We start from the raw sequence: 19108 nt of genomic DNA on the forward strand, positions 1-19108 counted from the left end.
TGAGATGTTGGGACATTGGGTCGGTGGGACGGTGAGATGTTGGGACATTGGGTCGTCGGGACGGTGAGATGTTGGGACATTGGGTCGGTGGGACGGTGAGATGTTGGGACATTGGGTCGGTGGGACGGTGAGATGTTGGGACATTGGGTCGGTGGGACGGTGATATGTTGGGACATTGGGTCGGTGGGACGGTGAGATGTTGGGACATTGGGTCGTCGGGACGGTGAGATGTTGGGACATTGGGTCGTCGGGACGGTGAGATGTTGGGACATTGGGTCGTCGGGACGGTGAGATGTTGGGACATTGGGTCGTCGGGACGGTGAGATGTTGGGACATTGGGTCGTCGGGACGGTGAGATGTTGGGACATTGGAATCGGGACAGACACTGAAGCAACACACCAGGTGAAGCCTTCAAATCAAACATTTTATTGACGAGCTGTTTTCTCAGAAGAATCACCATTCAGAAAATCAAAGACTCTTGGCGGAAACCAGTCGGCTCAGATCTGATCTCCAGTCAGTCTGAATGCGGTACGATCGGTCCGGAGATCCGATCTGAGCCGAACTGTCACACATCACGTCCCGTCTGTAAGCTCCAACAAACAAAACCTGGTCACAAATGAAATTATATTACAGCGTTTCCTGGTTCAAACTCTCCAGGAAGCGTCGTCCCGACTAGGAGAACTTCCTCTTTCCATCTGCAGCTCCGCCTTTTACAACTTGTGGGATTAATTCTGTTTAGAACCAGCAAAGAATTCAGAAAATACACTCAGGGTTTCCTCTCTATTAACCTTAAAGTCAGGCTGTTGCGTCGGCTCGGTTAACAGACAGGATTTAATATAGAAACACACCTTCAAACTATAAACAATAACAGCCTCGGGAATATGAGCGCACAAGTCTGGTCGCTCTTTCCCGCCGCACAGGAAGTGATGCGTTTTACATTTCCAGATTTGTTTGGAATCAACAGAAGAAGAACTGGGTAGTTAGCATGAGCAGCGATAGCCACCATGACTGAACAGACAAAGAAAAGAGAAACTCAGACTGCAGGGAAACAAACAGATGAAAGTCAGAGATGAAAAACACTTCAGGAGGAGGGGGAGGAGGGGGAGGAGGGGGAGGAGCGACCGGCGGCTTTCACCAAAACGAGCGCTGAGCAACAGAACTCCAGAAAAACAAGGATTATCATTTTTAACGTGAAACGATTCTAACATTTTGATCAGATCCCACATGTATGAATCTGTTTTGTTTAATGCAGTTTTGTGTCCAGATGATGGGAAACGCCGACGACTGGATCCGTCTGTCAGATCCTCCTCATCAGTCTGTGGTTATTTAGTGATGTCATTTCCTGTTTTGGTGAACCCACTGTCCCTCAGCCTGCCTCCTCCACTTCTACTGGTGATCTCCTACGTTTCCCAGAATGCCTTTCAACAACCTGCAGAGAAGGAGCATGAATTTGGGTTTCTGCTCTCTGAGTCGAGGCATACTGGTGTTTTCATTCTGGTTTAACTAGTTTGACTGGTTTAACTGGTGTCTGACTGGTTTAACTGATTTAACTGATTTAACTGGTGTCTGGTTTAATTGGTGTCTGACTGATTTAACTGATTTAACTGGTGTTGACTGGTTGAACTGGTGTTGACTGGTTGAACTGGTGTTGACTGACTGGTTGAACTGGTGTTGACTGACTGGTTGAACTGGTGTTGACTGGTTGAACTGTTGTTGTCTGACTGGTTGAACTGGTGTTGACTGGTTGAACTGTTGTTGTCTGGCTGGTTGTCTGCCTGGTTCAAGGGGCGGACAGGTCGGAGCGTCCCACCTCGGAGTGTCCCTTCAGCAGGTCGAGCCTCACCACCACCACCCTCCTCTTCTTCTGCTCCGAGCCGGACGAGCCGGACGAGCCTTCTTCTTCCTCCTCCTCCTCCTCTTCTTCCTCTTCCTCCCTTTCTTTCGCCTTTCGTTTCCCTCTCTCCTTCCTCTTTCCCTCCTTTCTTCTTCTCTGCTTTTTTGCCTTCTTCTTCCTCTTCTTCCCCTTCTCCACTTTTTCTTCTTCTACCAGCTCCTCTTCCTCTTCTTCCTCCTCCACCTCTTCTTCCACCTCTTCTTCTTCCTCTTCCTCCTCCTCCTCTTCATCTTCCACGTGTCTCACTTGCTCCTCTTTCAGCTTCTTCTTCTGCCTTCCGTTCTGTGTTGTCTGAGTAGAATACAGCACAATGTAAAGAAACTGATACAACAGTTTGTTTCAGACAAGCAATCTGATTAAACTCGCTCCACGAGTTCCTGCTGCTGCTACTACTACTACTGCTACTACTACTACTACTACTACTACTACTGCTACTACTACTGCTACTACTACTACTACTGCTGCTACTACTGCTACTACTGCTACTACTACTACTACTACTACTACTACTACTACTACTGCTACTACTACTGCTACTACTGCTACTACTACTGCTACTACTACTACTGCTACTGCTGCTACTACTGCTACTACTACTACTACTGCTACTACTACTGCTACTACTACTACTACTGCTGCTACTACTGCTACTACTGCTACTACTACTACTACTACTACTACTACTACTACTACTGCTACTACTACTGCTACTACTGCTACTACTACTGCTACTACTACTGCTACTTCCACCACCACCAGTACTCCTCCTCTTGGTAGTACTCACAGTTTTCTTGGCATTACTGATCCTGTGCAGTCGTAGCCTGACGGTGTCTTTGTTCTGGCAGAGTCCCATGGTGTTGAGGGTGTCGAGGGCGGGGCCAGAGCAGCCCTGCAGCCGGAGCTCCGCCCCCACGGCCGCCTGCAGGAAGTTGTTCCTCCAGATGTTCCTGGTGAAGAGCGGGACGGAGAGCGTCACCACGGTGCGGCGGGCCAGCAGCATCTGGGCCTGCTCCTCGCTCAGCTGGCTGCTCACACACACACACACACACAGACAGAGAGAGAGGCAGGACACCGGGTCAGACACACACACACATCAGCGCTCCACCAGAAACATTTTTAATACACAATAGGAGCATTTATTCACTGACAAATAGCCTAAACTGTACACACACTGCACTCCTGCGTTCACAGCTATACTGCTAACTTCATACTCTCTGCTCGCCAGCCTCACCGTCACACACACACACACACACACACGCTCTCTCTCTCTCTCTCTCTCTCTCTCTCGACCGCACCGGAGTCGGACTGGCCACCGCCGCCGCAGCAGTTTGCAAACGGTGCCACCGAACTTTTCAGAGAAGATACAGAAGATACAGAACTATCATGAAGTCAAGTAGATGGAATCAATAGCTAGCCATGCTGTTATCAGCTAACCCAGGGGTCTAGCAGCTCCTGCTGTAGCTAACGCTAACCAACTACATCCTTTAGCTGCTTACTAGCAACAGGTTGTTTGTTATCATATTGCTTGACAGATATTTATTTATGCGCAGTGAAGTCATTCAGTAGCGCTGCCGCTGCTGAAACTCCACTAGATTTTTTTTTAAATCAAATGTGTTTCTGCTGAGACGCATCTTTATGATCGAAATGACAATTAGTGACATGTGGTGATGGAAAAAGCGTCATCATCTCCGCGCTGTCAGAAAGAAATACACTGGAGCTAACGTTTGCTATGTGGCGCGTGGCTAACTTTAGCTACATCACAGGTTGTTTACCTGTCCAATAAACACAAGGCCAGCTCCACATCGCTCTTGTTTTCAGAGTCCAAGCTCCTCCACCTCTGCAGCAATACTCACTCTGGTTCTGGAGCAGCTTTCTTACCGCGGGCTGTCAGGCTTTTTAAGCTTGCTGCAGTTCGTTCTGCCGTGGTCGCACAAATGAAACTGAAAGGAGTCCCGAACTCCAGATTGATCCAAAATGATAAAGAAATTATTTAAGACCTCTGGGAATCTAATTTCAGACTTTTTAATGCCATTTAAGGCCTTAATTTTCGCAAAATTGATTTAATGCTTTTTCATACTTTTTAATGACCCGTGGATACCCAGGTGTGTGTGTGTGTGTGTGTGTGTGTGTGTGTGTGTTAGTACAGTGTGTGCGCAGCAGCCTCTGCTGTTTTCTTTGAGCTAAACCTGATAACTGAAATCTCCTAATTTTCTTTTCGTATTAGTATCAGCCAGAGCAGGAAGTCAGCAGACACATACACAGCCATTTTTTTGTAATGTAAATAGTTGTTTGTTGTTATTTATTACTTGAAGGCTACATGCCACTGTTGTTGCTTTTTGTACAGTTCAAAGTTTTCTTAAATAAAGGGAGTGTATGTTGAAGTACATGGGATTTATTTATTTTTTACCGTGGTATCGAGAATCGTGGAATTTCAACGGTATTGGTATCGACTACCAAATTCCTGGTATCGTGACATCACTAGTTGAACAGCAGGTCTACCACGGGACAGGCCTGCAGGGAGATCCCCCCCGCTGGCTCAGACCTCCGCTATCGGGATTTTCTTTTCTTTTCAAGTTGCTAGAGGCCTCAGCTGTTATAGAAAAATGTGTTTATTCTGCACATTTGGCCTCATGTTTAGTGTTTACGTCCTCTAGTTACACTGATAAGTTCTGCAGAATTATTAAAGTTAATCTTTTGAATTGTGTTTGGTTGAGTAACTTGTTGAGTCGGCCCCTAACCCTGAAGACAGGAGACAGGTGTAAAAACACACACTTTGTATTTTCTATTTTCTGTCACAAGCTGTTTTTTACATAATGATTAATCGATTAATGTGACTGACGATCGATTAAGGAAATTGATTAAAATTTGCATCCCTACATCTGACAACTACACACACACATCAGACCGTCACACACACACACTAGACCGCCACACACACTCATCAGACCATCTCACACACACACACATTAGACCGCCACACACACTCATCAGACCGTCTCACACACACACACATCAGACCGTCACACACACACACACACATTAGACCGTCTCACACACACACTCATCAGACCGTCTCACACACACACACACACATTAGACCGTCTCACACACACACTCATCAGACCATCTCACACACACACACATTAGACCGCCACACACACTCATCAGACCGTCTCACACACACATCAGACCGTCACACACACACACACACACATTAGACCGTCTCACACACACACTCATCAGACCGTCTCACACACACACACACACATTAGACCGTCTCACACACACACTCATCAGACCGTCTCACACACACACACACATTAGACCGCCACACACACACTCATCAGACCGTCTCACACACACATCAGACCGTCTCACACACACACACATCAGACCGTCACACACACACACACACACATCAGACTGCCACACACACACATCAGACCGTCACACACACACACACACACATCAGACTGCCACACACACACACACATCAGACCGCCACACACACACACCAGACCGCCACACACACACACATCAAACTGCCACACACACACACACACACACACACACATCAGACCGCCACAAACACACACACATCAGACCGCCACACACACACACACACATCAGACCGCCACACACACACACACACACACATCAGACCGCCACACACACACACACACACACACACACCAGATGTAGAACTGACCTGTTGCGTTTGGAGAGTGTGTTTGTGTCGGGGAAGAAGGAGCGCAGGCAGCTGGTGACCAGCGGGGCTTTAGACTCCGCCCACTCCAGGCAGCGTTGCCAGGGGAACGACGACAGCGGCTTCCTGCAGGAAACCTTCTGCTGGAAGGGGCTGTCCGTGTCCCGGGACAGAGCCTTCATCTGCCGCCGCAACACAACAGACGGGTCAGCGTCTCCAAAAACATTTAGATAATATAGCTGCGAGCGGCGATTGTGCGGTCCAAGCACAATTTGAAAAGACAAAACATTACAGAAGCTAAATGTAAATGTGAAGATCGGTCTATTAGTTACACCGGCTTTGTGTCGGCCCGTGACGTCTGTCGAGTTCATCTGTCCACTGCAACACACTGCTGGAGTTGTTCACAACGGCCAAACTTTCTAATACTTGTGCTTGATGACTAACGACTTTGGAAAGGTCAAGCCTGGATTTGAACCCACAACCTCCCACATGAAAGGGCTGTTTACCAATTGACGATTTCAAAAATCATGTTGTTTTTTTCCTTGTAACATACAGTTTAGGAGGACAACACTGTGGGATCACAGTCAGTTTCTGCTATAACCAGAGGGGGGCGACGTCAGAATCGGGGGTAGGTACCAGTGTACGAAAGATTTATCTCACTTCAGCCGACATGTTCTGAAAATTTCAGCTCTCTGGGACATACGGCTGAATTTTAATGAATTTTTGAAGCTGTGACTTTAATACCAATGAAGATTTGGTTATTATGCAATAAGCCACGCCCACTTTCATCAATAATGACCAAATTTCATGGTTCGACTTGGACATCATCCTAGAACATGTGTAAAAATTTTCATAAAAATCTATGTAGTCAATTATGAGATATGAACTTTTTGCATTTGTAGCGCCCACTAGTGGTAGAGCTCAAAATGCTTTTCAAATTTTGTCTTGATTAGATGAATGGTTAATGAGCTATGGACAATTTAGTGTTATGGCGTGTTTCGGTAAAAGTTTATTGGTGGATAAAAGCCAAACCATTTGACCTATCAATAACCTTTATACAACTTTGAAAGAGGACGGTCCCAAGATTCTCCACACCAAGTTTCGTGTGAATCGGATGAGCGGCCTAGGAGGAGTTGCGAAAAAAGTGTTTCTTAAATAATTCAAAATGGCGGACAATACAATATGGTGGACATTGAAAGAACACAGAATTGAATCCTTGTCACAGTGGAAAAGCCTCTGAAACATTTAGATCATGGGAAACTAAAACTCTCCACTGAAACCAGACTGATGAGATTGTTTAAAGCAAGACTCCACCGAGGTTTAACATGAAAAGCAGAATATAATCTCCTCTCCAAGACCAGATGCAGCCGGACCAGTTTGTAGTTCAGATTTTTACTTCCCATTCATTTGAATGGAAACTGACATTGAACACGTTGGTGAACAGATTCAACCACAGATCCTGCTCTAAGACAATAAAGCAGCAACTGGTCCGTCCTAATTTTGTATTTCTATTCTTTACACTAAAATTAGTATTTAAAATAAAAGTAGATCCGGTCTCCCAAACAGGAACTCTCTCTCCTAAATGGTATCCCTCCGCTGTGTTCTCTTCTATCAATAAAAAAGCTGTTTGGTGAGATTCTGTTGTGAAGCGTGGGACCAACAGTCAGCTGGACTCACAGCAGCAGATCTGATGTTGAATCTGTTCACCAACGTGTTCAATGTCAGTTTCCATTCAAATGAATGGGAAGTAAAAATCGGGAGGAGATTATATTCCGCTCTTTTTACTAAAAGCGCTCCAGACTCCAGGCTCCGCCCCCTCGCTCACCTCCTCTCGGACCAGTTTGCTCCAGAAGTCCATCATGGAGCGGCGTGCTCCCTTGGCGGTCCAGAGGGTTTTGAGGGCGGAGCCGTACCGGGCCTTGCTCACCAGTAGCGCCGCCCGGCTCTTCTTCCCCAGCTTCTGCACCTTCCTCCTCTTGTCTCTCGCCTCCGCCTGTCGCCACGACGACCACAGAAACAACAGCAGTAATTCAACATTTATCTATGTAGAATTCACATTAAAATAACCTTTTTGCCGATGTTTTTGGATCAGGACCAAAAAACGACAAAAAAAAAAGACATTTTTACACCAAAGCGAACAGAGCGTATCTGTCCATGACTCATCCTGCACTCTGGGGCGGAGACAAACTTTTCACCCCCCCCGCCCTATTTCTTTTGCCAGGATGCAGCTCAGTTCAGCCGCAGCACGGACGAAGGAGTGTTTTTGGCGTTAAGGAGCGTTGTTTTTTATTATCAGTCCGCGAAACTTAAGACTGAAGTGAAATTGATACTGGACTCTTGATTTGTTCTGACTTGACTTGCTGTTCTACATTTAGACTTGACATTAATGTACAGTGACCAGACGTCCCGGTCAAGGTTTTCACCACAATTAAAATAATAATAATAGTATTATACTTGTTTTCAGTGCTTACATAGACGTTTATCATGTTCTGTCCCGCTCATTATTACCTAACCCAATCAAAAAACATAAACAATGCACCACGTGTCTGAATGTTTTAGTGGATTTTTGGAGACAAAACCTCATTTTTTGTTTGCAGAGGCTCTGTCCATGGTGTTGAAAGGTGCAGTCACTAGGTGTGCTAAGCGCTGAGATAATTGTCCCCCATCCTGATGAAAACGCCTATGGTGCGTGCATGAGCGCATACATGTGCGCGTGCATGAACGCGTGCGGTACACTTAAGGGCCCCGGTTTGGGGGTTTGAAAATGTGGTCACCCTACATTAATGACATGGACTTGACTTGGTGATCTACATTTAGACTTGGGACTTGACTTGAGCCTCAAGACTTGAGACTGACTTGGGACTCGAGCAAAGTTAACTTGGTCACACCTCTGATATGATGATATGTAAAGTCCCTTGAGACTTGACAGTGATAAAGCGCTTTGTAAATGAACTGGATCAGACTGTCACCTGTTTGGCCGGAGGCGACCGCAGCCACATCGACCTCTTCCCGCTCTGTCTCCTCTTGGTTTTGCTCCTCAGGATCCGGACGCAGCCTTCACACAGGAAGGACTTGGCGTGCACCGCGGCGTCCGGGAACACCCACTGCACGGTGTCCGGCGTGGTGAAGGTGAACACGGACCGCCGGTTGAAGTGTCGGCCCTGCCGCTCGAACTCGCTCTTACAGCAGCAGCAGTTCCTCTCCTCCGGCGGCCGGGCGGCGGCGGGCTCCGGCTCACAGGTTTTGGTCTGCGGGTCTTCAGGTGGCGGAGTTCCCGCATAGTTTTCCCCGCCGGAGGGGTCGGGAAGCTCCGCCGGCGTAGAGGCGGACTGTCCCGGCTCGCTCTGGTCGGGCGGGGCCGGCTGTAGGACGCTGTTTTGCGGGGGAACCTCGCCGTCAGCCGCGGGCAGGTTGGAGGACGGCTCTGTGGAAGTAGAGGACGCGGTGTTGGCGTAGTCGTGCTCGTTCGGCTCGGAAAGAGCGGCTTTCTCTTCCTCGGCCCCGGTGTTCGTGTCGGTGTTTTCGGTCGCCATGGCGCGGGGAGGCTCTCCGGGTGTGTCAGCAGTCGAAACAGGCAGAGAAAACAACTTTACCAACGGTCATAGCTAGTTCCCAGCTCCGGGAGTGCAGCTACAAGCTAACAGCCGAGCTGACAGCGCGAAGCCCGCCAGAATAAAAAACACTACTTCCGGTCACAGCCTTCCCAATAAAACTATTCTTAACGCTTAACGAACTTTTTTATTAGTATTACACAGCAGCACGGTGAAGAAAACGAAATGATTTCAGGAGGAATGTGCAGTAAATGAAAACACAGAAGCAGCGACTGACCGGATGCAGCTACACAGATAAACAAAACAATTTCCGCACTTCTTCTCCGCCTGTTGTCGGCAGGAAGGCTGCAGGCGCCCCCAGGTGGCAGGAGGGCGAAGCTACAGGCACGTTTCACCAATCCTACCGAAAAATAATAATAATAAATAATATTCCTATAATACACCTATAATATCCCAATAATACACCTATAATATTCCTATAGGGGCTTACTGTGTTTCTGTGATACTCAGTAGTGTGTTTATAGTGACTTTATGGAACTTCATGGTATTTTATCTCCTGTAATACCATTATAATATTCCTATAGGGACTTATAGTTTAATATTTTAATTTTACTTTATTATTTTGTTTACACTTTTAGGGCTTAATTCTCTTCTAAATCTCTGTAAATCGCGGCCTTTTGTGTCTTTTATTGCTTTTATTGCTTAAATGTGTGTTTACCTGCCAGCGCGTCTCTCTTTGTGCGCGTCTGGAGCGCGCATCACTGTCGTATGAACGCGCACCAATTGGCTGGCCGCGCGCTTTTCCGTACGCAGAAGCGCAGTGAGACAGAGCAGCACTTTCTGCTGCCATGTAGCCTAACAGTAAAATCAAAATAATATGTAAGTTTTGAAAAGCTTTTCCCAAATGGAAAATCGAATGAACTGTAGAAGAAAATAAGACGCTGCCACCCGGTTACACTGTCAGACAGGAGAGACAATAATAATAAAAGAAAGAGAGGCAGATCAGATCTATGTGCTTCAATCATTTTATCCATTGATTGATTTATTGATTGATGTGATCACTGAACCATTTGCTGTTGTTAATGTTGCGTTATCGTGATTGATAACTAAATCTGTTCCGAAGTAAGTCAGTGTGCCAATAAAGCACCTTTGAATTGAAATTGAATGAACGCTGCGTCAAGTAAACAGAGACAGACAGAACCGAGGTGATGTAGACTTCAAAATAAAAGCGTCAAATTTTAGTTTGGAGGGTGTCACGAGAAGTCGCATGTTTTCTGCTGCTGGTGTAGGCTGGAGGTATCTGAACTGGAGGATGAACGGAAAAATGGCCGCCCATTCATTTGAACGAGGATTGGATTGAACAGCCTGTCTTTTTTTTTTATTTTTTTTATTTTACTATTTTTGTTTTACAAGTATACATACAACAACAATATCAACAAGTTCTCAACACTTTGTGTATACAACTTGATCACAATCACACAATTACAAACACGCCATTGAACAGCCTGTCGAGGTTCTATCAGCCTTCACTCTGACGTCAGAAGCCTGCGCCTACTCGCTCCAGGCATTACCAATCGAAGACTGTTCAATCCAGCGCCTACATAGGGGGTAGCGTGTGAATATGACGTAAACTGCTGTTATGCACTTCTGATGGGTGCTGTTTGCTGCTATGTTCTGTTACTTTTAATATATGTGTGTTCAGGGTAACTCAGACAGAGTCTGACATGTTACTTCAGTGCCTAGCACATGGCCAGTATGTGTGTTGTGTTTACATGCGCACTTTCCCCCCTGTGTATTCTGTTTACATGCTACGTTAATCTTTGTTTTGTTTTGGGTTTTTTGGGGGTTTTTTATGCTGTTTTGTTGTAATCTCTTTTTTGTGCATAGAAATGGGGCCATTTCTTTCAGTAAGGGGGACGTATGTAGGCGCTGGATTGAACAGTCTTTGATTGGTAATGCCTGGAGCGAGTAGGCGCAGGCTTGTGACGTCAGAGTGAAGGCGACGTTGTGTTGTGTTGAGAAATAAATGGAAGCGGTTTTACGAAGCAAGTTCAACATACGCAAGATATCTTTTGGTTATCTGGCTTCACTAAGCCTAACAACCGCAGTCACGCTAAGCGGTCACACGACGGTGTTATCAACTCGGTAAATCAACCCAGGTTTTCCCAATCTAGCTATGAGCGCGTTCACATGAAAGAGGCGGGGTTTGTAACAAATAGCCAATCACATGCAACATGGACAGATCCGATCAGACAATTCGGATGAGATAAAATGAAACTATTGATCCTATTGATCAATAGGACTAACTATTGAACTATTGATTGATGATAGTTTAATACATCCATGATTGATCCCTGTGGAGAAATTAGATTGTTGCACAGCAAAAGTAATATGATTCAGCGGGGAAAAGGACATAGAATATAAGCGCAAAACTATAAAAATAAGTAATAGCCTAAAAATAGGCGAAAATAATAGAATAGGCTAATCAAACAATAAAAGCCATAGACAATAGACCTAATTATAGGACGATATAAGCTCTAATATTTCCTGCTGACATTTTCAACACATGGGTATCGGAAAGAAATGGATAGCTACTAATATTGGGTTCTTCTCTCAAGAAGAACAAATTCTTATAATGAATAACTGTCAGCATTACAAAACATAACCGTGAAAAGTAAAAGTTGTTTCTGCTTCCAAGGCTAGAGAGGATTACTGGAGGAACTGCCCCGTCATTAGGACACAGTGGGCATATTTTTCATTGATAAAATAGTTTGTGGACACATTGAGGCTGTAAAAAGATTTTCTATTCATAAAGTCGGTCTCTTGTTCTTCAGGGCTGCGGTAATGGAATATGAAATAGCCGACATTGAACCAAACACTGTCGGGAATCCAGTTAAATAAAGTCAGCGCAATTAATGTATGCAACATAACTTTAATCCATTAATAATATGATCAATTAAGTAGCCTACCTGCTATATCTCCGATATAATAAGTTATCATGGAAAACAACGTGATTCTTTCTACTGGTCTGTAAACACGTCGCCCTGCGAACAGCACTTCTTACTGCCTGTTAATTCCAAAATAGCCTAACAGTTTTCAGTTTTTATTGTGATTTTCATTTGTATATTTGTCCATATCGGGATCCTGTAGGAATGGTGACTCCCTGTTTCCAGAGAGCTGATTGGTCAGGAGGCCTTTCATACGTTTTGATCCGATACCCTGAACTGAAGCTGCTCCGGAGCAGGTTAGCCGTGCAGCTTAAGTTACCATGGTGATATACCCCGGTTAGAAGTGAACCACCTTCGTGAGACCGAAAACCCAGGGTTAAACCTGAAGTTACCTCGCTAACCCCAAATCCTGCTTCGTAGTACAGGCCTCAGACTACAAGTTCCTGAGTTGTTGTATACATTAGAGTATATTTGGAGCCCACACACCTCGGACGCTACACTGGCTTGACAGCGATGTGAACGGACAGGTTAGCTAACCTGAGGCTAGCTTTCATTCCCAGCTGTGTTGTCTGGAAGCAGCAGCCGTAACGTGATGGAGCCGACATAGGTAAGACAGACAGGACAGGTTATGATTTAAAATAATAATAATTCAACATAGGAGCGGTGTGTTTTGGTTCACGCCTCCCGTGGACGCGCACGTTAACCAGTTTAGCTAGCTGCCGTTTACTGTAACGACTAACGTTAGCCGTTAGCTGTTATTTAGACGGAGAGAAATACAGACGGCGATGAAAGCTAAATGTGGGGTTTAGTTTGGTTCAACTGCCACAGTGTTATATAGAAAAACACAACGCTTTGCTTAGCTAAATATGACGGCATGCTATCATCATCATCATCATCATCATCATCATCATCACCTCCACCTGGACGTTAATGTTCAGTTTTGTCAGGATGCTAGCTACCTGTGTTGTAGGCAGTGTGTATTCAGCATCAGACTGAACAGAGGGAGTAGAAACACACTTTCTCTTGGCTAACAGGCAGCTGTAGCATTTAAAGTCACAATGAAATGAAAAGGCCTTTGTGTATGTCGTAGTATCCACACATTTAACAATTAACAGCAAAAAAGTTACAACCTTTTTATTTTCTTGTATTTTTACATCAGAATCCCATTTGTTCTCCTTCCTGAAACCAGAGTATCTTTAATGGTGACATCATACTGCACCAGGAAGAGGAAACTCAACCAATAAAACAATACAGATTTTTGAACAGTCCCACCCCTCACATCCAATCACACTGCCTTTCTCTCCCTAACTGATCTCCTATTGGTTTACACTTTTGAATGATCCCTCCCTGTGTTAAGCCCCGCCCCCAACATCCTGTTTCAACAGGAAATAACATCACATTCAGGAGGCAAGATGCTCTCAGAATGTCGTTTCATTGTGACTTGATGTTGTCTTGTAAACAGTGTTGGGAGGGTTACTTTTAAAACGTATTCCACTACAGATTACTGAATACATGCCCTGAAATGTAATTTGTAACGTATTCCATTAGATTACTCAAGCTAAGTAACGTATTCTAAATACTTTGGATTACTTTTGGAATACTTCAACAGGAGAGGTCCTGGCTTACAACTATAATGTATTTTAAAAAGTGTGAAATTGCCATTGTTTTGTCAGTCCCCACTTATTGGCTTGATGGTTAGCTACATCACCCGACCAGCTAGCCAGCTACTCTGCCACTAATGTTAACTAGCTAACGGCAGCCAGGCAGACTGCCGGCACTCCCTGGGAACATAGGACCCTGGGAACATAGGACCCTGGGAACATAGGACCCTGGGAACATAGGACCCTGGGAACATAGACACGCTCCCGCCGTCTGCTAGCTGGCTGCCGGCTAGTTAACATTAGTGGCAGAGTAGCTGGCTAGCCGGTCGGGTGATGTAGCTAACCATCAAGCTAGCAGACTGGATAACTAATCTCTAGGTGGCTAATTAACGATACATATCGGCAATTCGGCTAAGCTAGTTAGCCAAACTAACGAGTAAATTAGCATGACCAAAAAAAAGAATTTACCTCAAGGTGCTTCTTCAAATTAGACGTGGAGTCTTTGATGCGGAAAGCAGCTTGGTTGATGGCAAACAGAGCTTGCACTGCACCGTAATGTTGCGACCTTCTTGACCATGTTTGTAAGTAAAATGTTCTTTATATTTCCATGTCAAAAACGCTTTCCTGAGAGTGTCCTGGCTGTGTGTCTCCTCCACATTGCCATTGTCTTGTGGTGTGTGGCAGGTGCACTGCGCGCGCACAAATTGTTGCACATTTTTTAAATCTGTTTATGGGAGATGCGTGCCTCATATGAATTTTAGAGCAAATAAAACAAAACAAATAAATAAAGTAATCCCTTCAAGTAATCTATTTTTAAAGACAGTAACTGTATTCAGAATACCACCAATTTAAACTGTAACTGTAACGGAATACAGTTACTCATATTTTGTATTTTAAATACGTAACGCTGTTACATGTATTCCGTTACTTCCCAACCCTGCTTGTAAATAACGGATGTTTTATGTTTAGACCCATCACAGACTCAGATTATGTCGTCTCCATGGCAACACATCAGCTGAGCCTTTGGTGAAACTTGCTGTTGCTGCAGGTCTTGGTGGAAACAGATTTCATCTCAGCAGCCGACCTGGGAAGAGAAACAGTCAGTCAGTAAACCAGTCAGTCAGTCCAGTGGCGCTGATGGAGAATGGAGACTGGGGCTACATGGTGAGAGTGTGTGTGTGTGTGTGTGTGTGTGTGTGTGTGTAAGCATGTGGAGACCAGTCAGAGCATCTGAGCCGGTTTGGTTTCTGTTAAAGATTGAAGCTGGAAAAACCCTGAGCCGCCGTTTGGTACACTTTGTACAGTAGTAGTAGTAATAGTAGTAGTATTACATTAGTAGTAGTATTAGTAGTAGTATTACAGTAGTAGTAGTAGTATTAGTAGTAGTATTACAGTAGTAGTAGTATTAGTAGTAGTATTACAGTAGTAGTAGTATTACATTAGTAGTAGTATTGCAGTAGTAGTAGTATTAGTAGTAGTATTACAGACTATGAATTATAGGGTAAAGGACAACAACTTGCTTTTTGTCAAAAGCAAAGCATTTGACCAAGCGTTACATCTGGAGGAAATACTACCTGGGTCGTATTCTACCTGCCAGTCAGTTCAGTCCAGTTTCAGACTGACAGAATTTGCATAAAAACGTGCAAATTCTCCATTAGGCCTCATTCTCTCTGCTCTCTGTGTGAGACAGAACACTACTGTATTTCAGCACTAGGGGCCAAATGTGCGTTTTTGGAGCGGCGTGTCTGTAGCTCAGAAAAAGTGCGGTAGCGGCGGCCGTGCCTCGCTCTGACTGCTGTCCCTGCTGTGTCCAGACGGGGGAGCCGGTGACGCTGAACGTGGGCGGCTGTGTGTACAGCACGTCTCTGTCCACGCTGCAGCGGTACCCAGACTCCATGCTGGGAGCCATGTTCAGAGGAGACTTCCCCACCATGAGGGACGCACACGGGAACTACTTCATCGACCGTGACGGGCCGCTCTTCCGGTGTGTGTGTGTGTGTGTGTGTGTGTGTGTGGCAGGATTAACTCTTATTCAGGCTCTTTCCAAAAAAAAAACAGATTTGCTAACTTTCCTACCTCAAAATAAGCCAGTCTCATTATTTATGCAACAGTCTTAATCATTCTAGTATAACCTGAGAATCTAAGACCAGTCTAAGGCTTAGACTAGTCTTAAACTAAGTTTATGCAACTGGCTGCAGGTGTTTGGGGCTGATTCCAGTAACTGAATTTGTAAAAGGTACAAAGGTGGAAAACAGTGAAGAGCCCCAAACTGGCCAAAATACCAAGCAGAATAAGGGAAACCACTTGTAGTGCAGAAAGTAAGTACATTTATTCAAGCTTTACATCACAAAACCTAGAAAATGTGCTCAGTAGTCCTCCGCCTGTCAGGGTCTGTTTGGTGCATCATGACCCAATTATGGATCAGCTGTTCTCCATCATCGTTGCTGAGACGGTTATTCCTGACGTCTTTTCACAGTTCTGCCGTGACAAGCTTGTTGAGGGTCTTGTTGACTCCTCTCTGATTGGCCGTCAACCGACGATCACATTTCTGCTTCCTTGTTTCCCTGCTGATGTGATTTAGTTTCATGAACAACAGTTCAAAATGGTCAAAGCTTCAGTTCTCTACAACTTTTATTTGAAAGACGACAGGAAGAAATGTCTCAGAAACGATGTTTGGAGAATGTTGATCCATCGCTGGTCGATGGGAAGATCTGAAGGAGTTTTATTTGACGCTTGACGCTCAACGAGCCAATCAGGGCTCATCCTGTCTCTCCTCCTGTCGGCCAGCTACATCCTGAACTTCCTGCGGACGTCGGAGTTGACGCTGCCCTTCGACTTCAAGGAGACGGAGCTCCTCAGGAAGGAGGCCGACTTCTACCAGATCGAGCCCCTGATCCAGTGCCTGGGAGACCCCAAACCCCTGCTGCCCTACCCCACCGACACCTACGAGGAAGTGGTGGAGCTGTCCAGCACCAGGAAGCTGTCCAAGTACTCCAACCCTGTCGCTGTCATCATCACCCAGCTCACCATCACTACCAAGGTTGGTAGTAGCAGTAGTAGATTTAGCAGTAGTAGTAGTAGTGGAAGTAGCACTAGTAGTAGTAGTAGTAGTAGTAGTAGTAGTAGTAGTAGTAGTAGTAGTAGCAGCAGTAGTAGGGGTAGCACTAATAGTAGTAGTAGCAGTAGTAGTAGCACTAGTAGTAGTAGCAGTAGCAGTAATAGTATTTGCAGCTGTCCTAGTACTCCAACCTGCACATGCTCTTTTCTTCTTCTGCCTTGTTGCTCTCCTCTCTGCCTCTAACTCGTTCTCTCTCTCTCTCTCTCTCTCTCTCTCTCTCTTTCTCTCTCTCCCTCTCTCTCTCTCTCTCTCTCTCTCTCTCTCTCTCTCTCTCTCTCTCTCTCTCTCTCTCTTCTCTCTCTCTCCCTCTCTCTCTCTCTCTCTCTCTCTCTCTCTCTCTCTCTCTCTCTCTCTCTCCCTCTCTCTCTCTCTCCAGGTTCATGCTGTGTTGCAGTCTATCTCGACCAGTTTCACTAAGTGGAATAAACACATGATGGACACCAGAGACTACCAGGTGTCCTTCACCTTCGGACCATGTGACCACCAGCAGGAAGTCAGCCTGCGCGTTCACCTGCTCGACTTCATCTCCAAAGCTGTACGTTGTTTTTATACTGCAGAAAATACTATTCTCTCAGCTTTCAGACGGTAAATACTACAGAAAATACTGTTCTCTCAGCTTTCAGACGGTAAATACTACAGAAAATACTGTTGTCTCAGCTTTCAGACGGTAAATACTACAGAAAATACTGTTGTCTCAGCTTTCAGACGGTAAATACTACAGAAAATACTGTTGTCTCAGCTTTCAGATGGTAAACTCTACTTGGGAACTCAAGTGTCTATCTGTCTGTCTGTTCTTCAGGGTTTTACGATACGGAACACGCGTGTTCACCACATGAGCGAACGGGCCAATGAGAACACAGTAGAACACCACTGGACGTTCTGCCGGCGAGCCCGAAAAGTCGACGACTGACAGCCAGACCGATGGACGGACTTAGTGACATACAGACTGTTGTCAGACAGACAGACAGACAGACAGACAGTTGTTGTTGATGGTGGTTATGAGTATAATGTGTTAATTAGTGTTTTGTATGAGTGTGTGTTGTGTTTGTGATTGATGTGCAGAGAGTTCATCATGAAATCTGAATCCATCCCTGGATCTGTAGAAGCTAAAGAGCAAGGCTAGCTTACTGGAAGGCTAGCACATTACCCACATTTGGCACGTTAACATAAGCCATGCTAGCACAGATTCCCATTCATATTACCTCAGCTATATCAGCATTAGAAATGTTAGCACATTTCCCCATCAGTATTTCATCTGGTACGTGAGCATTAGCCATGCTAGCACAGGTTCCCATAGACATTTCTTGTGGTATATTAGCGTTAGCCATGCTAGCACACATTCCCATGGACATTACATCAAGGGGCTTGGTATAAACTGATAAAAACAATAAATCTTCTATTCAAAACCAGCAGCATCTGCTTCATTAACTACTAAACTATGTAGGACATTTTTGAAACTTGAATATTAAAGCTTGAATTTGAAACTTAGGTTAGCTTGTAGGTTAGCATGACAAATTAGAGGGGAGTCTGAGGATTAGTAGATTAGAATGGGAGTCAATATGAATTACAGGTTAGCTTGGTGAACTGATGAGTTTTATATATGACGTGGTTTCAGCTCCCTGTTGTATTTTCCATCCTGCAGATCATGAATTAGATTTCGACCAGTCAGGTTCTGTGTTCCAGCTTCTCTGCTCGGAAGCGATCCGCACCGACCGTCCTGCTGCTGAATACACAGAAATATTCATAAGTTGAGGAAAAAGCTATTCCTTGTGAAATGTCACATAATCGACCCTTTTCACACTTCCAGATTCTACACAACAGAAGTCGTCATAGCAGGGAAATTCAGCAGCGACGGCGGCATTTATGAATGAGATTGATTGATAAGAGGGCACGCCTCTAGTATTTTCATCCTCACTGCGATTTTTCAACAGAAGACGTCGTTCTTTTGGTGGAGCAGAACATTTTTCTATGTCTGTTCTAACTGTACAGCCATAAAAATGTGACTTGATTCAGGGTCACAAAACACTAACAGGTCAGGAATTGTGTCCTATAGTTATGGTGTGAAAAGGCAAAATGGCAGCTAACAAGCTAATGTTAGCACCTGCTAACATTCAGCGAGTTCAACTCAGAAAATGTCAAGAAGTTCCTGTGTACTTTTCTTCACCATAAATACACCGAACTATAAATACCCCGAAAACTGTGAAAGTATACTTACATTACACCACCAGTATTTGTTAGTTAGCCAGTTAGCACCACAGTGGTTTAACAAGTGGACTTTAATGGTCGTGCT

At 45.0% G+C, this 19108-nt stretch overlaps 2 protein-coding genes across 3 annotated transcripts; one reads left to right on the forward strand and one right to left on the reverse strand.

Moving 5' to 3' along the window:
- Positions 1-1540: 1540 nt before the first annotated feature.
- LOC139931644 (uncharacterized) lies at positions 1541-9452 on the reverse strand. 2 transcript variants are annotated; one of them, XR_013504890.1, is made up of 6 exons: positions 8570-9452; positions 7426-7593; positions 5604-5782; positions 2679-2919; positions 1709-2185; positions 1541-1582 (listed from the first exon to the last, which is right to left on the reverse strand). XR_013504890.1 is itself a non-coding variant. In XM_078283820.1 (5 exons), the coding sequence occupies exons 1-5, from the start codon at positions 9131-9133 to the stop codon at positions 1781-1783; spliced, it is 1557 nt and encodes a 518-aa protein (XP_078139946.1). In that variant the 5' UTR covers positions 9134-9452; the 3' UTR covers positions 1548-1780. The 2 variants fall into 2 exon arrangements, 1 of the variants encoding a protein (XP_078139946.1); XM_078283820.1 differs by having other exon boundaries at positions 1548-2185.
- A 3003-nt stretch (positions 9453-12455) lies between these two features.
- kctd6a (potassium channel tetramerization domain containing 6a) lies at positions 12456-18219 on the forward strand. The gene is made up of 6 exons (XM_071925198.2): positions 12456-12706; positions 14749-14864; positions 15515-15684; positions 16488-16740; positions 17195-17353; positions 17618-18219. The coding sequence occupies exons 2-6, from the start codon at positions 14838-14840 to the stop codon at positions 17726-17728; spliced, it is 720 nt and encodes a 239-aa protein (XP_071781299.1). The 5' UTR covers positions 12456-12706; positions 14749-14837; the 3' UTR covers positions 17729-18219.
- The last annotated feature ends 889 nt before the right edge of the window (positions 18220-19108 follow it).

This window comes from Centroberyx gerrardi, chromosome 5 (genome assembly GCF_048128805.1).
Source record: "Centroberyx gerrardi isolate f3 chromosome 5, fCenGer3.hap1.cur.20231027, whole genome shotgun sequence".
Classification (NCBI taxonomy): Eukaryota; Metazoa; Chordata; class Actinopteri; order Beryciformes; family Berycidae; genus Centroberyx; species Centroberyx gerrardi.

Bases quoted from the DNA above. Each gene is read 5' to 3' on its own strand.
- LOC139931644 (XM_078283820.1), bottom strand. From the start codon at position 9,133: ATGGCGACCGAAAACACCGACACGAACACCGGGGCCGAGGAAGAGAAA. The intron at 7,594-8,569 runs GTGACAGTCTGA...TCGTGGCGACAG, and splicing joins GGTCGCCTCCGGCCAAACAG to GCGGAGGCGAGAGACAAGAG. The intron at 5,783-7,425 runs GTGAGCGAGGGG...TTGCGGCGGCAG, and splicing joins GCAAACTGGTCCGAGAGGAG to ATGAAGGCTCTGTCCCGGGA.
- kctd6a (XM_071925198.2), top strand. From the start codon at position 14,838: ATGGAGAATGGAGACTGGGGCTACATG. The intron at 14,865-15,514 runs GTGAGAGTGTGT...TGCTGTGTCCAG, and splicing joins ATGGAGACTGGGGCTACATG to ACGGGGGAGCCGGTGACGCT. The intron at 16,741-17,194 runs GTTGGTAGTAGC...CTCTCTCTCCAG, and splicing joins AGCTCACCATCACTACCAAG to GTTCATGCTGTGTTGCAGTC.